Source organism: Balaenoptera physalus (genome assembly GCF_965194825.1).
Source record: "Balaenoptera physalus genome assembly, chromosome: 6".
NCBI lineage: Eukaryota > Metazoa > Chordata > Mammalia > Artiodactyla > Balaenopteridae > Balaenoptera > Balaenoptera physalus.
The window spans coordinates 54,877,823-54,896,484 of record NC_138885.1 but is presented as its reverse complement, the minus strand read 5'-3'; the positions used below and the strand labels follow the sequence as shown (position 1 = coordinate 54,896,484).

Here is an 18,662-nt window from a genome sequence, read left to right as displayed (position 1 = left end):
AAGAGCAGAGGTGACAGCTGAGGCAGACTTGGGATGCAGTCTTGCAGATGCCTGCTGGTTCACTTTCTTTGGGTGGTGTCATCCCACTGCAGAGTGGGCATGGACCCAAGCCACAGCTTCTGTCAGACCCCTGCAAGGCTCACCCAGGTGACCGCGTGTCATCCCCCGACTGCAGCGCGGAACACACCAGGTCCTATGGTGAAAAGCTGTGTTTGAGGCAAGCACAGGTTCTCGGATGTTAATCAGAGGTGATTTAAGAAGAACTACGGTCTTGCCTAGATGTCTACAACTATCAGTTCTTTGTGCAAATCGAAGACGAGGAACAGGGTGGCGATGTATGTATCTGTTACCTTCCCAGCCCCTCTGTTCTTCGCTGAAGTGAGAAATAGAGGGTGCCTGGCTGATTGCAGGTTGCAGCTAGCAGTTATATTGAGTGCCTTTGGAGAAGGGACACAGACCTCTGTGTGGCACAGCTGGGGGTCTGAGGTGCCATCAGTGGCAGAGCAGGAGAAGGGCTTAGTTTATACCTGGAAAGCAGTTTTTATCCCTTAGAGAAAAACAGGAATGAGAGGAAAGGATTTGAGTTCGACTGCTTATTAAGGGCATAAGTCAAATAGATTTGATAGGATATGATCTCAGGCAGGTTTTGTTTGGATTAAGCAGTGCTGATGTTCCTGGTTCAAGTTCAGCCTTCATTTATACATTGACTGTTGTTAACCCTTCTTGCAACTCTCCTTTCTGAAAAAGAATCCCTTGAGATAAAGTGGTGTTTGGACTCTGACTTTAATTTAGCAAGGGCGCTGGGCAGTGAGAAGAAGAATCTTCATAGTATAGGCCATGAAGAAATGGTTACATGTCTAGATTCATGAGGAGCCCAGTGCCTCAGGATAATACTGTGGAGTTAGAGTGGCCATGGCAGAAACTGGGTGCAGAGCCAGATAATCTATCCTGGAAAGTTGAGATTGCTGACAAGGTCAGCAAGGTTATATTTATTGCAGGGGGTCTACTTTTTGAACTTTCTAAAGTGGAATTTAACTGTTTCCTAGAGATGCCTCATTTTCTTGTTTATGGTGGTAAAAATCAAGCTGTAAGATTTGAAAATTTTGTTGAATGTCTAGCAACTAATTTTACATCTTCAAACTGTTACTCAGTGTCAGTGATGTCCTTGGTTGGTCTATTTATTATTTAGAAGATGCGAAGTAAAAAAAATTCCTGTCCTGGTGTGAAACTGCAGAGCATTTGCTGTGAGGACACTTTGGGGTGAGCTGACTTCCATGTCAAACTGAACCATTTAACTTCCTCAAAGGTCATGTGTGTGGCATAGGGACAGAGAACTGTGGTTTCTTTCGATTGGTGAACAATTATCTGATGTGCGTACATTTTCAGACATTCTTCCTAGGTGACTGCCGACTGAAACCACACCGAGCCTGGCTTGCAGGCTTTGTAAAAGTTACCTTGGTTGCTGCCAGGCCTGGGAAGGTTTCCAGCTTCTACACCATTCTCACAGGGGTTAAATTTCACAAGGTTAGCCAGAGCGAAAAGGCAGCCGACCTGTGAATCTTATCCAGATGTCTCAAGGAAGCCATGGGCCTGTCTTAGAACTAGGTGAAGGCTTCCTTATTTGAGCCTCTTGACTGAACTCTAACTTCCTTACACTTGAAGAGTAATCTTTTTTTTTTGTTAATCCCTAAGAATCATCTCAATAAAATTGTCAGCAACTTTCAATCAAGTGTCCTTCAGAATTGGAAAAACCTTTTCAAAAGTCCAGTGATTTCTAAATGGCTGTAGATTAAAATGATATCATCAATAACTTTATGCAAGTTCGTTTTGAGTATCAGATGTGTTCCTTAAAGTATGTGAATAAAATCTTACAAAAACTTAGTCCTGTTTCAGGTGCAGGTAGAGAATATTCTGCTGAGTAAAATCCTGTTATTCATGTTGAAGGAGAGGGTATTTTTGTAGAATGAACAGATCTTTTTTAAGGTGTAAATTAAAATCTGCGGTAAAGTAGCTGAAGATAAATCTGTGTGCGTATCTTGGTAACTTCGTCTTGGTTGGGAGGTCATACAGCCTCTGAATGGTGCCGAATCGGTTCTGTCTGGCGTTCTAACGCTGCCGTCTTTGTTTTCCAGCAGTCTCTGGTCCCAGCCCACCCCATGGCCCCTCCCAGCCCCAGCACCACCAGCAGTAATAACAACAGTAGTAGCAGTAGCAACTCAGGATGGGATCAGCTAAGCAAAACGAACCTCTATATCCGGGGGCTGCCTCCCAACACCACAGACCAGGACCTGGTGAAGCTGTGTCAGCCGTAAGTAGAAGTTGTTCTTGTGTTTAGCTCCTAAATATCTCCTTGATCATATTACAGAGTGAGATAAATTGTGTTCTAAGAGAGGTTTAGTACAAGACAGATCTGTGAACGCTCATTCTGCTCACAGTTGACAGGGTTTCTAAGTTTTGAGTCCTTGGACGCTTTTTCAGTCAGCATTACGATCAACAGAATGCCTATATAGTAAAATAAATTGGAGCATTTGCTCAGTAGGATTTGACTTTATTGGCACATGAGAAGCAGGCTATGAATTTGCTTAAAAACATGGCTGGTTCCTCATATTTTGTGGAAGCACCTCTCGGGGCCAGTGTGTCTCATCATCAGAGAAACTTTAGTTGCCACCGTTTGTCAGAAAGGTAGTTACCGTCTAACTTAATCCTAAATGCGTATAAACTCTAATGCCAGGGGGGCAAAGGTAGTCTGTCTTCGCTCACACCTGTAGTTTTGTGGTCCGGGTTGTTCACACTCAGCTCTGGGCATTCCTTTTTTTATTTTTTAATTAATTAATTAATTAATTAATTTTGGCCGCGTTGGGTCTTCGTTGCTGCGCGCAGGCTTTCTCTAGTTGCGGCGAGCGGGGGCTACTCTTCGTTGCGGTGCGCAGGCTTCTCATTGCAGTGGCTTCTGTTGTTGTGCAGCACGGGCTCTAGGCGCGCGGGCTTCAGTAGTTGTGGCACGCGGGCTCAGTAGTTGTGGCACGCGGGCTCTAGAGCGCAGGCTCAGTAGTTATGGCGCACGGGCTTAGTTGCTCCGTGGCATGCGGGATCTTCCCGGACCAGGGCTCGAACCTGTGTCCCCTGCATTGGCAGGTGGATTCTCAGCCACTGCGCCACCAGGGAAGTCCTCAGCTCTGGACATTCTTATTCCCAAAGTTCCTATTCCTCTTCTTACTGCCACCCTTGCTGTGTCCTGAGATGAAATGTGCATACATGTATAACTTTGTTCCAAAGGAAATTTGCATTATATGCCTGTCGATAAATAGAATATAAGTATGCTACTTTGCTACAATCACATTAACTAAGGAAGAAAGCACTAGTTTAAACCAGGGAGCCAGAAGCACTGTACATTGCAAAGATCACAGTGTAAAGACTAAAAGCCTCCAATCACTTTAAGCTATAAAATCCTACACGTACAACAGCCTCTTTTATTTATCCAAAGACAATCATGGTCCCTCACAAACAGAACTTTATATAACTGTGGAAAAGGACGTCCACTAAAGAATGTTTCCTGTTCCCTGAAAAGTATTTCTGTTTCTAAACATATGATTAATAGCATCTTATTTTTGTTGTACTGGGTAAAATATAAATTTATTACTTCTTGCTTTAAGAAAAAAATTTTTTTCAAAACTTACTTGGGCAGCGTTTCCAAACTGGAACTAAAAGTAACATCTGGCCTTCCATTAGGAGCGATGGTGGTTTTGCTCTGTTGTGTTTTTAGAGAGGAGGGTGGGACACCGGGAGGTGGTTCGTCAGCATCTGGAGAGCCTTCCGAAGGCCATCACCCTCAGGACCCTCCCTCCGCCTTTCCCGTGTTACCCTTCTGATCAGCCCCTTTGGACTTTGACTGCAGCCTTTGCTCCCAGGACAGTGAAATAATGTCCTGTGCTAGGGATGACTTTGAAAGCAAGTCCAGCTCTTGGGGTTTGTCATGCCTGACCAGAGTCAGATGGAACTTTGCCAGGCACGCCCTGCCCTGTTGCAGCTGTTCAAGACCACAAATAGGCCTTTTTGCTATCTTGTCTGCTGTTGACCTTTACAGGCATCTTCCTCTGCTTTTGCAACATAATTACAGGTAGATAGAGCACCTAAAGTCTAAGGAGCTAAAAATATAACTTTGTAGGACACAAAAGAATGAAACTAACCCTCACATTCTTGAGGTGTAAGAGAAGGGGAAAGGATTTCAGAAGACAAATTGTTCCTCAGCTAGTTTTGAATCCTGTAAGGTGAGTTGTAACATTAAGGGGATAGAGTTAAACAACCATAAAATAATAGAGTAATACCATGTTTTACATGCAGTAAATACGTATTTGAAAAATTAAACCAGCAGTTTTTTTACTGAGTCAAATCATATTCCAAATGCAGCAGAAGAGCGTTTGATCATCTTATCTGAAAAATTCATTCCTTTGTTGTTGTTGGTCTCTTTGACACATGTGGATTTTCTCAGCATGTGTAGATATCAGTCTCTTCACTGTTATCGATAGCAGCAATAATGGTTTGCCACTCACTCTCTCCTATTATTTGCAAAACCCCAGGTTTGATATTTAGCTCTGATGATAGTTTTCTTTATGTATTATACAGAGGCGAGACATACAGTAATAGAGAACTCTATGTCAATATCTGCTGAAAACTTCGTTCTATTTAACACAGAGCGTCTAATAAGTACCAGATTTGTCTTGTTGACAATTCTGTGTCTTAAAATGGGGAGAGAGCAAAAAGGAGCATTCCTGTTCTGGACTTAATTGTTTCCAGTAAAGAATAGCTAGTTGGCCACATGGAAGTGACAAGAACCTTATGGAAAAGTGACTCATCCTAGAGCTTAAAAAACTGAGTGGACATAATTAGAGATTTTTTAGAAAAGTTTCAGAAGCTTCTCAGAAAAGATAGGTGTAAATTCATAGCTCTAAAAAAAAAAAAATTTTAGAAATAAAAATTTAGCACTGTAATTTACAAATTAACGTGAATTGTAGGAGGGGCAACAATTGAAACAAATAATTTGGGTCTCTAGGGGACTTGGATATTTTAGAGGGTTATGTAACAGAAAAATGGAAAAAGATACCTAAGAATGTTTGCAACAGGGACTTGATAACATACAAACAATGCATGAAACCTGAAGGCAAGAATGACATGAGGATTGTGAAAACTGGAGAGGGAGACAAAGTATTTTTAAAAAGCTATGTTTGGAGTAGAACATACAGATGCTATAATGTTAGAAGAAATGACAGTGAAAAAGCAGATGTCAATGCAAGAGATGGCAGTGAAAAAGCAGCCTCAGCCCAAGTCAAAGAGGGACTCGGGACACTGGAAAGTGTAGGTCAACATGGCTGAGAGAAAGGGGACTCACACTGGAGGGTAGTCAGTTTCGGTGACTTGAAGGACACTGGTCTGAAGGACTGAGCAGGGATGTGACAGTGGTGATGGTGGTCAGGTGATAGGGAGTGAAAGGAGATCAATTTTCTAAGAGGATTTGATGAAAGAAGCTGACCAGCCCTAGCGAACTTCTACACTGTGATGTGTGTATATATAGGACGTCTTGTTGGGACCTCATGACCACTCTGGCTGCTGCAGCTCTGCACCCTATTTCTAAAGTGTTATCTGCTCAAAAAGAAGACATCAGTCCAGTTAACCAGCACATTTAGGAAATGGAATGAGCTGGGTGACAGAAAGGACTCATCTTTTACCCCCTGACCTTTAGATAATCTTCATTCTCCGCCTTCTCTAAAAGCAAGCCAAACAAAAAACTTTGCCTGACTGTGTTGCCCTTCCAACTTCTCTGGCAGATTTTCTAGGCAGATGAGCCGAGGGCTGCTGGTGCTGCCATTTTCTCACTACCTTAACCCTTTGCATTTTCCTTTCAAGTTTCAGCTGACACTGCACCGCATCTTCCGTCTCCCTCATTTCCTCTGGCTTGTTTTCATGTTGTCCACATCTCCTCAACTCCTTGCTCTTTTGACTTAAGTTTTCTTCGCTTATTCCTCTGCAGCCCCATCCTCTCAGAGGGTTATTCTCCACTCTTTCCAATTTTCTGCAGATTTTTCTACTTGAATATCTTACTAGCACCTCAGATTCAACACTGTCTCCTTCCTCTCCAAACTGTCACTTTTCCACATTTACTCTCCCCAGGTTGAAGCTTTGGAGCAGTGTTGGCTACTTCCCATTATCCTCTTAGTCACCAAGCCCTGCGGCTTCTTCTTTGGCCTGTCTTCGTTCTCAGAGCCGGAAGAATTGGGTGGTTCCTCCCTCCCTCCCTCCCTGAGGGGTGACAAGCGAGAACCATTTGTTCCTGCTGCCGCCTCCCCTCAGGGGCCTCTCCGTTGCCCGTTCTTGATTCTCCAAGGTCGAGTCTAAGCTCCCCCTGCCTCCTTCATGCGTGGCCCACACTAACCTCTCCTTACTTATTTCTATGCTTCCCCACCTCCCAGTCAGCATGTTACTTCCATACAGTTCTGTTCTCCAAGGGCCTGTTATGTAGCAACATGTCTGTGACTGTGTGTAATGCTGACAGCATATCATCTTCACAGATTTCTTACCTACAGTATAAACTCATGGTGGTCAGGGTGGCAAGATTTTGGTGCCCCAGAGTTACCTACCGCAGTGCTGGGCAAGTACCTTATTCTCAGTCAGTAGCCTGTAAAAGGGGTCAAATTATGCTTATATCATGAGGTTGTGATTAGGATTAAATCAAGTAATATAAGGAAAGGAGCTGGTCCACAGTCTAGGTCATTGAGCAAATATTAGTCTCTCCATGCCTGAGCCTTTGCTCCTCAAAATCCTAACTACTAGAATAAATTTAAATTATATGTAATCCTACATTTTAAATTAAGGAGGAAATACCAGATTCTGATCCTGAAAGCTGGGAAAGCCAGAGAATAGGTTATATTAACATGAACCACCAACCTTCTCTCCCTGAGGCATTTTTTGGGGGGGACAAGGGGTGAGGGCAGGGTGGAAGCACTTCACTCACAAAAGACTAGTTTTATCCTCATGCCACTCACCCCTGATTTATTCCTTGTCATAATACTGTAAAATCTTTTGTTGTGTCCCAACTATTTTTTCTGAAAATTTAAAAACAATATTTGGTCCAATAAAAACAAACAAACAAAAACAGTATCTGGGCGCAAGGTTTGGTCCATAGTTCTTCCTGGTTTGCAGTAGGAGCAAATATGTGGGTCTCTGTTGGCCAAGGATGGACATTTCTGTGATATTGACATCACATGAAAAGGTCTGCATAACTCAGTGTATCAACAGCTTATTTTAAAGGAAAAACAGTCTATTGATATTAAAACAAGATGAGGTATTCTTACTCCTCCCACCTTCTACAACCTTTTTCTCATTCCCAAACAAATCCTTGGTCAACCAGTTGTTTTGGGGTTTTTTTTCCCCTTTCATTCAATAGATATCTAATTCATTTCAAAGTATAGTAAAACATGATTTTTATATAAATGTGAAATTAAATCTATCTTATAATATTATAGCCTATTACTAATTAAAAGGAAATATTTTTGATATAGGATGTTTCCCTGGTTGTAATATCCAGTATATTTTCATTTCCTAGTGCTTTGTTTTCTGTTTTCTGCAAGTTTTCCTTATTCTTTTGAATATAATGCAACTCTTAAAAAGGCAAAGCGGAAAAGCAGCACAGATCATCAGAGGCAGACATAAACAGCCAACCCTAATTTAAGACAGAATAAAGTAAATGTTATAATCAGTGCAGTGTTCTGGGAGGGGTCAGAGAAAGTCTTCGTTAACCTCGATACCAGGGGATTGGGGTAGCTTTCAGGGAGGAGATGATTCTCAACCTTAAAGGACAAGGTAGATTTCATGCGGGGTGGAAATGATAGTGTCCTCCAGGCCTCCGAAAGGGCCCAAGAGATGTGAGCGTGCTTGGATGTTTAAGAAAGCACAAAGAACACTTCTTGGTACGTAGCTGCCATTCAGCAGTTGTTCGTTAGCCAGGGCTCCTGGTGCCCGGAGTGTGGATGCAGAGCAAAGAGAGGCTGAGATGCAGTTTGGGAGCATATCTTTAGCACTTTGAATAATAAGCTGAAAAGTTTGGAGTCTATTCTTTAGTTACAGAGGAGAAGTTGGCCCTTGGAGTGGAAGAGAAGCATAATTCAGTGTTTTCTTTCTTTCTCAGAATGGTAATTACGACAGAAGTCGGAAGGTTGGCTTGGAGAAGGGGGCTGTCATAGGCTGAGCCGACGCGACCCTGAACCAGGGTGGTGATAGGAGATGGAGGGGAGAGGCACTGGGACGGCAGGGCGCCTTAGAGATAGGAACGCGGGGACTGAAGCATGATTTAAAATGACTGTAAGGCTTTAGCTTTGACTAAAGTGAAAATGTGAGTTGCACTAACTGAGAGAGAGTGCACAGGAAGGGCACAGACTCTCACTGATTCTCTCTCAAACCCTAAACTCCAGCCTTTCCCTGTGTTTCCCAGATGTGGCCATGCTTTTATTCATTCGTACAACCCACAAACAGGGCCCACTGAACTAAATACTTTTCTGAAACCACTAGTTTTTTTGTTGAACACTGACTTTAAAAGAATAATTTAAGTTCTGGCTATAGTAAAAAGTCAGGGCAACTGTTAGGAAAATGGACAACTTGAAATGATAAGGAATAATTCTTTATACATTTCCATTTATCTCTGTAACTCTAAAATTTCTTAAGCAGTTTATCTGCTGAAAGTTCTTTTTTCTCTACCCTGGAATAAAATGATCATCCCTTTTATTTCAAAATCATTAGGCTACTTTTAGGGTAAATTTGAAAGTGAAGGCATTCTAGTAAGATAAATACAGTTTTTTTATCTTAATTAATCAACCTTTAACCCTAATAGGAACTTAAACCTTAAGTGTTTACCCTGAAAGTAACAAGGGCCTGACAGACCCACTATTAGGAAATCCCAGGTATATATGAAATCCTTTGGAATTTATATAAAGTGCATGAAATGAGAGTACCTTAAATTGAAAACAAAACAATGATCCTGTGATGAAGTAGGAAAAATCACTCCACCCAAAAGTGATCTGATTCTCACTTTCAAATTGAAGAGAGACTTTAAAGCCAGGTAACCTAAGGCCATTCAGGTATCCCCAAATGACTCAGTCCAAGAAGCCTGAACATACCCTAAGTTATTAATACATTTACTTTAGGAAAGAAACACACACACACACAGCCCACATGGATGTATGCTGGAGTATTCAGACAGCTGTACAGACATGAAAGACATGGACCAAAAGATTTTATTGCCTACATTCAGTATTATTCTGAAGTCAGACTTGTGAATCTTACAGACCCATAGCTCTTGATATAGGGTTAAATTAGAAGCTGACATATCTCTTTGAGGCATACTTTACCCTTCAAGTGACGTTTCTAGGCAAGTTGAAGTAGTGTCTTAGTGGTAGCGGCGGTGGTGGTCATAGTGTATTTAAGTCACACACATCAACAATGAAAGACCCACAGATGGTTTTTTCTTTGGTATCCACCGCCTCTAGGATAATTGAAATTTGGACATACTGAGTTGTATTGTATTCCAAAGCAATTTGAGTTTTTAGGTTTTTTTAAAATTGCATTTTACAAGGGTACCGAAAACTGTATCTAGCAAAATTTTATTTCTCAGATTCCTTTGAAAGACAGTCAGAAAAAGAAAAGTTAACAGAAACATAGAGTGATAAAAAAATAGTTCTCTCATTAAATGTGTGCCTTAACAAAAATGTTTTATTGACTGGAGTACTTAAAAAAAGCTCTCCCCAAAAGTGAAATTGAGTTAAGATGATGTTTGCCACAGTTAATCATAGCAAATGCATGCCATTTTTCTTTCTGTTGCTATTATATAGCTCCTTGCGTATATATAGATTTTATTTATATGGTAAATAATAGGATTTCTTTTAAGTTCCAAATGTTTTTGTTCTGTAAAGCAGCTAATTTTTATCCTCTCAAGAATTCTTTCTTCATCGATCTAGAAGATTCTCAGAACATAAAATACTGTTAGCAATAGTTTCTGGGACTTGGCTTCTTTTATTATTACTAGCATAAGAGGGTGACACATAATAATTCAAAGAGGGCCTAGACCAAGAAAATTGGGAATTTTCTGAAAAGTGTGATCTAAGATGTGAAGTTTTCAGACTTTATCTCACTCTTTTAAAAAGGTGTGCCAATCTATTGCATCAAAATATTGAGTCATTAATTGTAATTTAACTCTTTCTTCATGGACAATATTCCAGTCAGAGTCTATATAGTCAAAGAGTAACACAGGATGCATTAGACCCGGAGCAAGATATATATCATCTTTGTGATCTTTTTTTTCTCTAAAAATGGAAGTCAAAGCAGATTTCAGAGTTTAGGAGCAACAGTGTATATTTAGCAGTGTGTATCTCCCTAGTCATCTCTCGGATAAGCCATATAAAATCGTTTGTTTTCTTGTTCATGTTAATTGCTTCCTTTTCCTTCTTGGTATGAAAGAATCCTGGCACTTTAAGAAACACTTTGTGTGCAATAGATCTTTGACGTACCAAGATACAGTCTGAAGACTTTTGGAAATCCCAGAATTTCACAAAAATAATTTCAGCATCAAAAAAATTCTCCACAAATACCTGCTTTCCAGTAGAGAACCATCTCTTTCTTAGACCTCTCTTTGCTCTTTCTTTATTTTTATCATTAGAACTATCAGTTGGCTTTTTTTAGGGGGTGGGCAATTTTCAAAAATTAACACAATATTTAATCCCTTCTTGAGAGTTACTGCTACACAATTAGAGCAAAACCTTCTTGAAATATGGACCCTGGGTGATGGGCTACGCTTCTTCACTGGCTGCGTGACTCACTTCCCTCTGTCTGAGTGCCCACGATTCAAATACATACCGCAGCAAAATTTAAAATTACTACAGATCGGAGACTTTCAGTGTCATCACAAGTAGTTGAAACCTCAAACATTAGTTATTGCCAAGTACCTACTGCATGCGTGCATTTGATATTTTGGCAGAAAACCTCAATTATGTCTATTTTCTAATTTATTCTCTGTGTAAAATCTGCTGGTAAGCATGGATATTTCGAGATTTAGCCAACCCTCCTTACTGTCAGTTGACCTTTTTCTTAAGGGTTTCGTTTTGTTATTCCTAGACATGATTAAAAGCCTTCCTCCCTGTATTGCCCAAATACTGCACACACTGTTGGCAAACCAGTTTCAATGTTAGCCTTAGCAGAAGTTAATTGGGAAGCCAACACTGAAGATAATGGTCAGAATCACAAGAATTTTTTCAAGAGCATCCTCTCCTTCTCTGTGAGAGCGGATGGATTTTACTTTATGTTCATCCCCTGTTCCTCTGTATGAACCTTAGGTTTCTGTGGCAGCAGCTTGGGGGTGTTTAACCATTAAATGAAGTTGAAGGTATCATCAGGAATAAAAGCCTTAAGTCTATATTTGGCAATTGTGCTTGGTTTGACTTAGAATTTCCTTAATGGGTTAGCATGAATATTAGAAATGTACAACCTCTCCCTTCATCCTTTCCCATCTTCATTCTATAATAAATGTATGTAAAACATTTCTGTATAATGTGTAAACACCTGAATAATGCCAGCAGCTTACCTTTGACAGATATTTCCTGTGTCCCGGGGACTGTGCCAGATGTTTTATTATTTAATCCTAAGAACAACTTTATGAGCAGTATTGTTATCCCCATTTTATTTTTTTAACTTCTTTTAAAAAATTAATTGATTAAAGTTAATTTTAATTAATTTTTTAAATTAATAAATTAAAAAATTTTTTTAATTTAAATTATTTAAAATTTTAGAAAATATATATTCTTTTTTCAGATTCTTTTCCATTATAGGTTATTACAAGAAATTGACTATAATTCCCTGTGCTATGCAGTAGGACCTTGTTGTTTATCTATTTTATATATGGCAGTGTGTATCTGTTAATTCCAAATTCCCAATTTATCCCTCCCCCTCACTTTCCCCTTTGGTAACCATAAGCTTGGTTTCTATGTCTGTGAATCTATTTCTGTTTTGTAAATAAGTTCATTTGTATCATTTGTTTAGATTCCACCTGTGTTATCATATGATGTTTGTCTTCTCTGTTTGACTGATATCCTTATTTTAAAGATGGAGTTGAGAGAAGTTTTCTTCTCTTATTGCTCAGGATAATTCAGCTGATAACGGTAGAGCTGGGACTTGAGCTTGGACAGTCTGACTCTAGAGCCCATACTCCGAACCACTGTGCTTTCTACTTCCCCAAACATACTCTGAATGCCAGTTCATTATCTTCATCCTCCCTTCATCAGTGCCCACGTTCCTCTGTTTACCACAAGCTATAAAAAGACTCATTTCTCCAGGATCCTAAAAGAGATATTCAGCCATGATAGATTTAACAAGATTTTGTTAGAAAAATCAGCTTTCTTTAAGTCCGCTTGAGTAGCCGACAGAATCAAAAGCTCAAGCTAAAGGCGGGAGGATAGAGGAGAAGCTCATCTTTCCTGACATCTAACAAAGTAATCCCTTCTAATGTATAACTAGAAGTATACTAGTATACTAGTATAGAAGTATTACTAGAAGTATAAATCTGATTAAAACATAAGACCAAACCTCTTCTGAGGAGAAATTAAAGTAGAAGTAAGTGAGTGGTGAATTCCATGATTTATTAAGCATCATGCCTTTGATTTTGCTAGATACTGCACTGGGTAAGGCACATTTCCTACCCTCAGGGAGGTTCTTGTCTTATATGGAAAATAAACTTCACACATCATATAGACCAGAATGTGGTGTATCATGTGAGAGTCAGAAAGTGCTGTGGAGATTACAAGATAGGGCGTGATTGCATATGATTGGGTGGGCATCAAGAAAAGCTTGGCATTTGAATGAGTCTTCATGGCTGGGTGAGCAGCTCAAGCCCAGGTTTAAAGCCAGTACTAGCCTGGCTGCCTGCCTTGTCTGGTCTTCACTAGGACCATATCATGGGGTTCTTTAATCCCAGAAGAAGGCTTGTACTTCACTGGGAAGAGGGTAGGTCCAAAGAGGAAGATGATTCGATGAGTGTAAGATTTTGAGTGTAGGAAACTGGGAGTTTGGTACCCTTAACAGATATAAGGGTCAGGAGGAAGAGCTTGTTTTTTATTCTAGCCTGCAAATTCTCATCTACTCTCTGCAAATTCAAATTGAGTACCTGTTTGCTTTATGAATTTGTGTGCTTTTGATATGGCTATTAAGTGGAAAGAAACAACACGTCAGTTCCAGACTGATGAATCTTCAGTGCAGAAGAGAGACTAGTAATTAAACCTGATTATTTGTCAGCTGGAATACTGTATATTGGAAACTTTCCGCTGATATAGCCCTTATGGTCAACCATTCGATCTATATATTCCTCCAACATGTCATTATTTTCATAATTTTTTATAGTTCAGTTTTAGGGGCTTACACTTTTTAAAAAGTTGCTTTTTGTTTAATCACATGCTCTGCAACTCCCTTGATAGGACCATTTGGCTTCAGACTGGAGACTTTTGAGAAGAGATTTTGTAAGAGAGCCATGGGACTGAGTGGGAGGAGAGGAGGACACATTTCCCTAAATGGGGTATCTAGAATTAGAGGGGAAGTGCACTCATAACACAAACAAACCTGACCAAGTTCATGGCTGTGCCAGGGGACATGGACTCCTGCTCCTCCTGGCCATCTGTGCCCTCATTGACCTGGCCATACCAGGCTTAAACTTGTCTAAATTGGTTAAACTTGCTTATGGGACCAGGATCACTTGTCTTCCTCGTTTTCTCTTTATGCCGTAACATCTTTCTGACTCTATTACTCAGACGTCTGTGAGGGGATCTGTATGAAAAACGAACATTTTCTGGATTACAGTAAGTCCCCTACATACGAACCTTCAAGTTGCAAACTTTCAAAGATGCGAATGTGCCCCAGTACGCCAGCTGTTGTACTGTACTTTTCAAGGTACTGTACTGTAAGATTAAACATGTTTTATTTTTTGTGTTTGTTTTTTATGTATTATTTGTGTGAAAGGTGTTATAAACCTATTACAGTACAGTACTATATAGCTGATTGTGTTAGTTGGGTACCTAGGCTAACTTTGTTGGACTTACAAACGTGCTCTCAGAACAGAACTCATTCGTATGTAGGGGACTTACTGTATCAGCATGTACGTGCAGAGTTCCATCTTTCCAAAGGCCACTCTGGTAGCATAAGGATTGTTTCTTTAAAGATGAAACAAAGAGGCAGTTATTTGCGATCCTAGGAACAAAGAGACCTCTGGCCCATTTGGATGGGAGCACTGATACTTTCCAAGGGTTTTTCCAAAATGTTTCATCTTCACCCCCAAATCTAAGCCAAAAATCATGAAAATATTATTGTTACTGCCCGTTTATAGGCTTAGGTTTTGCTCCATTACTTAATCTACTTAAGTAGCCCTGTGTAGTCTGCCTACTTAACTAGCTAGATAACATTTTGTTTCCTAACTTTTTCCTACTACCTCTTTATTATCTTTTTTGTTGTTGTTTGATACCGTGCAATTTTACTGTTAAAAGCCAAAGCCATTGAATTTTGACTGAGATCTTTGAGGCCAAAGAATTTGCACATTTATTAACTAAACAGTCTGTGGTACTTTTTTCATCTGCAGGCTGAATCACAGAACTTTACATCTCTTCTAGTGCAAGTGGCTGTGAACGAGGAATGCTCACCAGAATCAAAATGTGCACGTCCAGGCCCTTCAGTAGATTCTGAGTCAGAAGATTCAGATATACATACATATGGAGAGAGTCAGTGTAGCCTGCAGTTGTACCAAAGAGCGCAGGCTCTGGATCCTTCCACCCGGCTCTGCCACTTAATTGGGCAAATTTCTCAACCTTTCTGTGCCGCAGTTTCCTCACGTCTTATAGCACCTACAACACAGAGTTCTTGTGGGGACTAAATGGGTTAATACATGTGGAGTGCTCAGAACATTTCTTGGCACGTATGAATGTTACTGCGGTCATTATGTATTTTTTAAAGCTCTCAGGAGGTTCTGATGTTCAATCCCTGTTACGAGCTACTGATTTAGTCCCTTCATGTTATAATTGAGAAAGCTGCGGTTCAGAGAAGGTTAAGTGACCTTCCTGGAGTCAAAATTAGGAAGTGGCAGGCCTGGGAAAACATCCCATCGTCTCCCCCACCACCCTTTACTTTTCAGGAGTGAATGAAACTCTACCCTCATCTCTGCCCTTAATCATGAGTATGAAATATCTGCACTTCAGTTTCTTGCCAAAGAACTCAGCTTTGTCCTCTCCACTGCAGCTCTTGTCAAAAGCTGTTGGAAGAAATCAGATTTATGAAAAATTGCCAGAAGGATTTGTAGTTCCTTTGTTCATCACAGAGCTTCCCAACCTTGTCATGGCACACGTAGAAGAGGATAGTGTTTGTATTCGATTATGTTGCTATCAGATTAGATTAGACTGGCATATCATCAGCTGGCAAGGCTGCTCAGTGCTGGAAATGATGGGCCCCACCCAATCTCCAAGGGTTGACGGGATCAGTATCCCCCTATCTATAATAGGACTACCCTAGCCAGAGGGGGTTTCGAAATTTTTTAGTAGAAAAGGCCTTCGGTCAAATGAAATTTTAAACAGAACTACCTATACTAATACTTCAAACCAGTATTTTTTTTAGTATGTATTTTATAAATGCAGATTTGTAACATTTATAAAATTCATCAGGGAGAATGATGAGGCAGTTTGATGAACTCAGAAGTTTGAGGTTGGGACTTCTGACGGTTGCAGAACAGTATCAACAGCTTCACATCTAGAATATTTCTGTTTTCCATTTTGGTGGTATAGTATTAGGGAAAAATACTTAACATCCATAAGCAGTTGCAGAGGTACCAATCTTCTAACAGCTCATTTTATCTTCTTAGTATCGTCTTGAATTAATCTGATCCAAAGGCTAGAAAGAACCAGAAGTTTTTTTGTCTTGACCTTGACGTAATAAAGCTATTCGCATGCCTCATGATAGGTATAAAGGTCAGACCAGGGGCACCTCAGAGCACGGTTGGGACCAGTCTTAATGATGTTACCTTGTTGTGATTCAATGCTTATTATTGTACAGGTGGCTTAATAACCATGGTCATGGTGAGGGTGTACGCCAACTAGTTGTACCTGCTCCTGGCCTGTCATTTGTTTGAACGTGATGTATGTGTAGGTTCTTTGTACAATTTTATATGAATGGACGTGTGCAGGCTTGAATTTCCAGAATACCAACACAGAATTAGAACTTTCCTAATCGGTGACTCATTTTTAAGCAGTTCAAATGTACGAGAAGAGATGGCAGGAGACACATTGACCCAGAGTCTGCCCTTGAAGAGACTTAATGTGAGGATGGTTATCGGTGTGATAAAATGTGTTGTGCTGTATATTTGCTTGCGTTTCCTGTTTGGTTTTCTTGGTGGGGTTTTTGTGGGGGTTGTCTGGTGTTTTGGTTTTTGTATTTAAAGGCTAAGAAACTGAATTCCAAGAGAAAATTGGTGGAACTCCGAAAGCACCTCTTTAGAGCCCAACTTGATAACCACTGTTCCAGGGAGTGTGGATTTTATCCCTGGATGCTGCAGAGTCAGCAGAGAGTGTAGTATGGTAACCACAGAGCTGTTTGCCCTGGTAGAATTGCACACGCCACCGGGGTACTCGGGCGCCATGCTGTCATCTGACCTGGCTTTGCACCTAACTTGTGGCCTCAGGAAGACCTACAGGAGGAGGCTTCTTTTGGCCTCAGAGCTGGAACACACAGAACTTCTCCTGAGCCCTGGACTTGCTTTTACTGTGACAAACACTAGTTTTGTAACTGTTATATTTCTTCTCATTTTGACTGCTAGGAAGTTCTAGGCCAAATTTGCATCCCCTGTTGGCAGTTCTGTGAGACTTCACTTTCTGGTTCGCGTGTCTGTGTAGTAACTCTACTCCTGGGTTTATTTTCCCTTCACCTTGAATTCCATATCTATTTCTATCCTGTGGTGTTACTTATATTTCTGCCAGCAGTCTCAAGCTTTTATAGAAAGAAATATAAATAAATGTTTCTCGTGCTCTCTTTTTGACATCCCCTTTTAAAATCACAGTAGATGGGACTTTGCTGGGTAATCTTCTTTTATCAGTTTGTACTGCAATCATTCTTACCAAAGTGACTCTCTCGGGAATGCTAGTATTTTTGACTATCCAATGGCATTTCCATTGGAAAGGAAAACCTCTTCATGGCCCTATAAAGACATAAAGACATAAGTGGATGCACAGCTGTTCCCTGATCGTCAGTAAACATTAAAATCAGCAAATACTCAAAATCCTGATTCCCAGCAACTCTTAGCTTGGTTGACATCTTTAAGGAAAAGGAAGGCTCTTTTTTTTTGGCTGCGTTGGGTCTTCGTTGCGGTTCACAGGCTTCCATTGCGGTGGCTTCTCTTGTTGCGGAGCACGGGCTCCAGGCACGCAGGCTTCAGTAGTTGTGGCTCGTGGGCTCTAGAGCACAGGCTCAGTAGTTGTGGTGCACGGGCTTAGTTGCTCCGCAGCATGTGGGATCTTCCTGGGGCAGGGCTCGAACCCGTGTCCCCTGCATTGGCAGGCGGATTCTTTTTTTTTTTTTTTTAATTTTAGAATTTTATTTATTCTTTTATACAGCAGGTTCTTATTAGTCATCCATTTTATACACATCAGTGTCTACATGTCAATCCCAATCTACCAATTCATCCCACCACCACCCCCACCCCCCGCCGCTTTCCCCCCTTGGCGTCCATACGTTTGTTCTCTACATCTGTGTCTCTATTTCTGCCCTGCAAACCAGTTCATCTGTACCATTTTTCTAGATTCCACATATATGCGTTAATATACGATATTTGTTTTTCTCTTTCTGACTTACTTCACTCTGTGTGACAGTCTCTAGGTCCATCCATGCCTCTAGAAATGACCCAATTTCGTTCCTTTTTATGGCTGAGTAATATTCCATTGTATATATGTACCACATCTTCTTTATCCATTCATCTGTCGATGGGTATTTAGGTTGCTTCCATGACCTGGCTATTGTAAATAGTGCTGCAATGAACATTGGGGTGCATGTGTCATTTTGAATTATGGTTTTCTCTGGTATATGCCCAGTAGTGCTGGGTTGTATGTTAGTTCTATTTTTAGTTTTTTAAGGAACCTCCATACTGTTCTCCATAGTGGCTGTATCAATTTACATTCCCACCAACAGTGCAAGAGGGTTCCCTTTTCTCCACACCCTCTCCAGCATTTGTTGTTTGTAGATTTTCGGATGATGCCCATTCTAACTGGTGTGAGGTGATACCTCATTGTAGTTTTGATTTGCATTTCTCTAATAATTAGTGATCTTGAGCAGCTTTTCATGTGCTTCTTGGCCATCTGTATGTCTTCTTTGGAGAAGTGTCTATTTAGGTCTTCTGGCAGGTGATTCTTAACCACTGCCGCCACCAGGGAAGTCCCAGGAAGGCTTTTTTAAACTGTGCTTTTCTTATACCCATTCTCACTTAGAATTCACTTTGTCCTTGAATTAATTGTCCCTCTTTTTAATGTTTGAAAACAGGAAACATTCAGAAACTTTACTGGATATGTATTTTAGCTGTAGAAGTTTATTTCACCTGTGTTTTGGTGGCTAAATAA

At 40.5% G+C, this 18,662-nt stretch overlaps 1 protein-coding gene across 13 annotated transcripts in view; it reads left to right on the top strand.

Annotated features, from left to right (window-relative positions):
- Positions 1-18,662, top strand: part of RBMS1 (RNA binding motif single stranded interacting protein 1) — a 206,735-nt gene that overhangs the window by 114,907 nt on the left and 73,166 nt on the right. For 10 of the 13 annotated variants that reach the window (XM_082465141.1, XM_082465147.1, XM_082465151.1 and 7 more), the window contains exon 2: positions 2,133-2,308. In XM_082465141.1, the coding sequence (XP_082321267.1) occupies positions 2,133-2,308 (176 nt within the window). The remainder of the gene's footprint in view (positions 1-2,132; positions 2,309-18,662) is intronic. The other 3 variants (XM_082465148.1, XM_082465144.1, XM_082465146.1) reach the window with 1 other exon arrangement.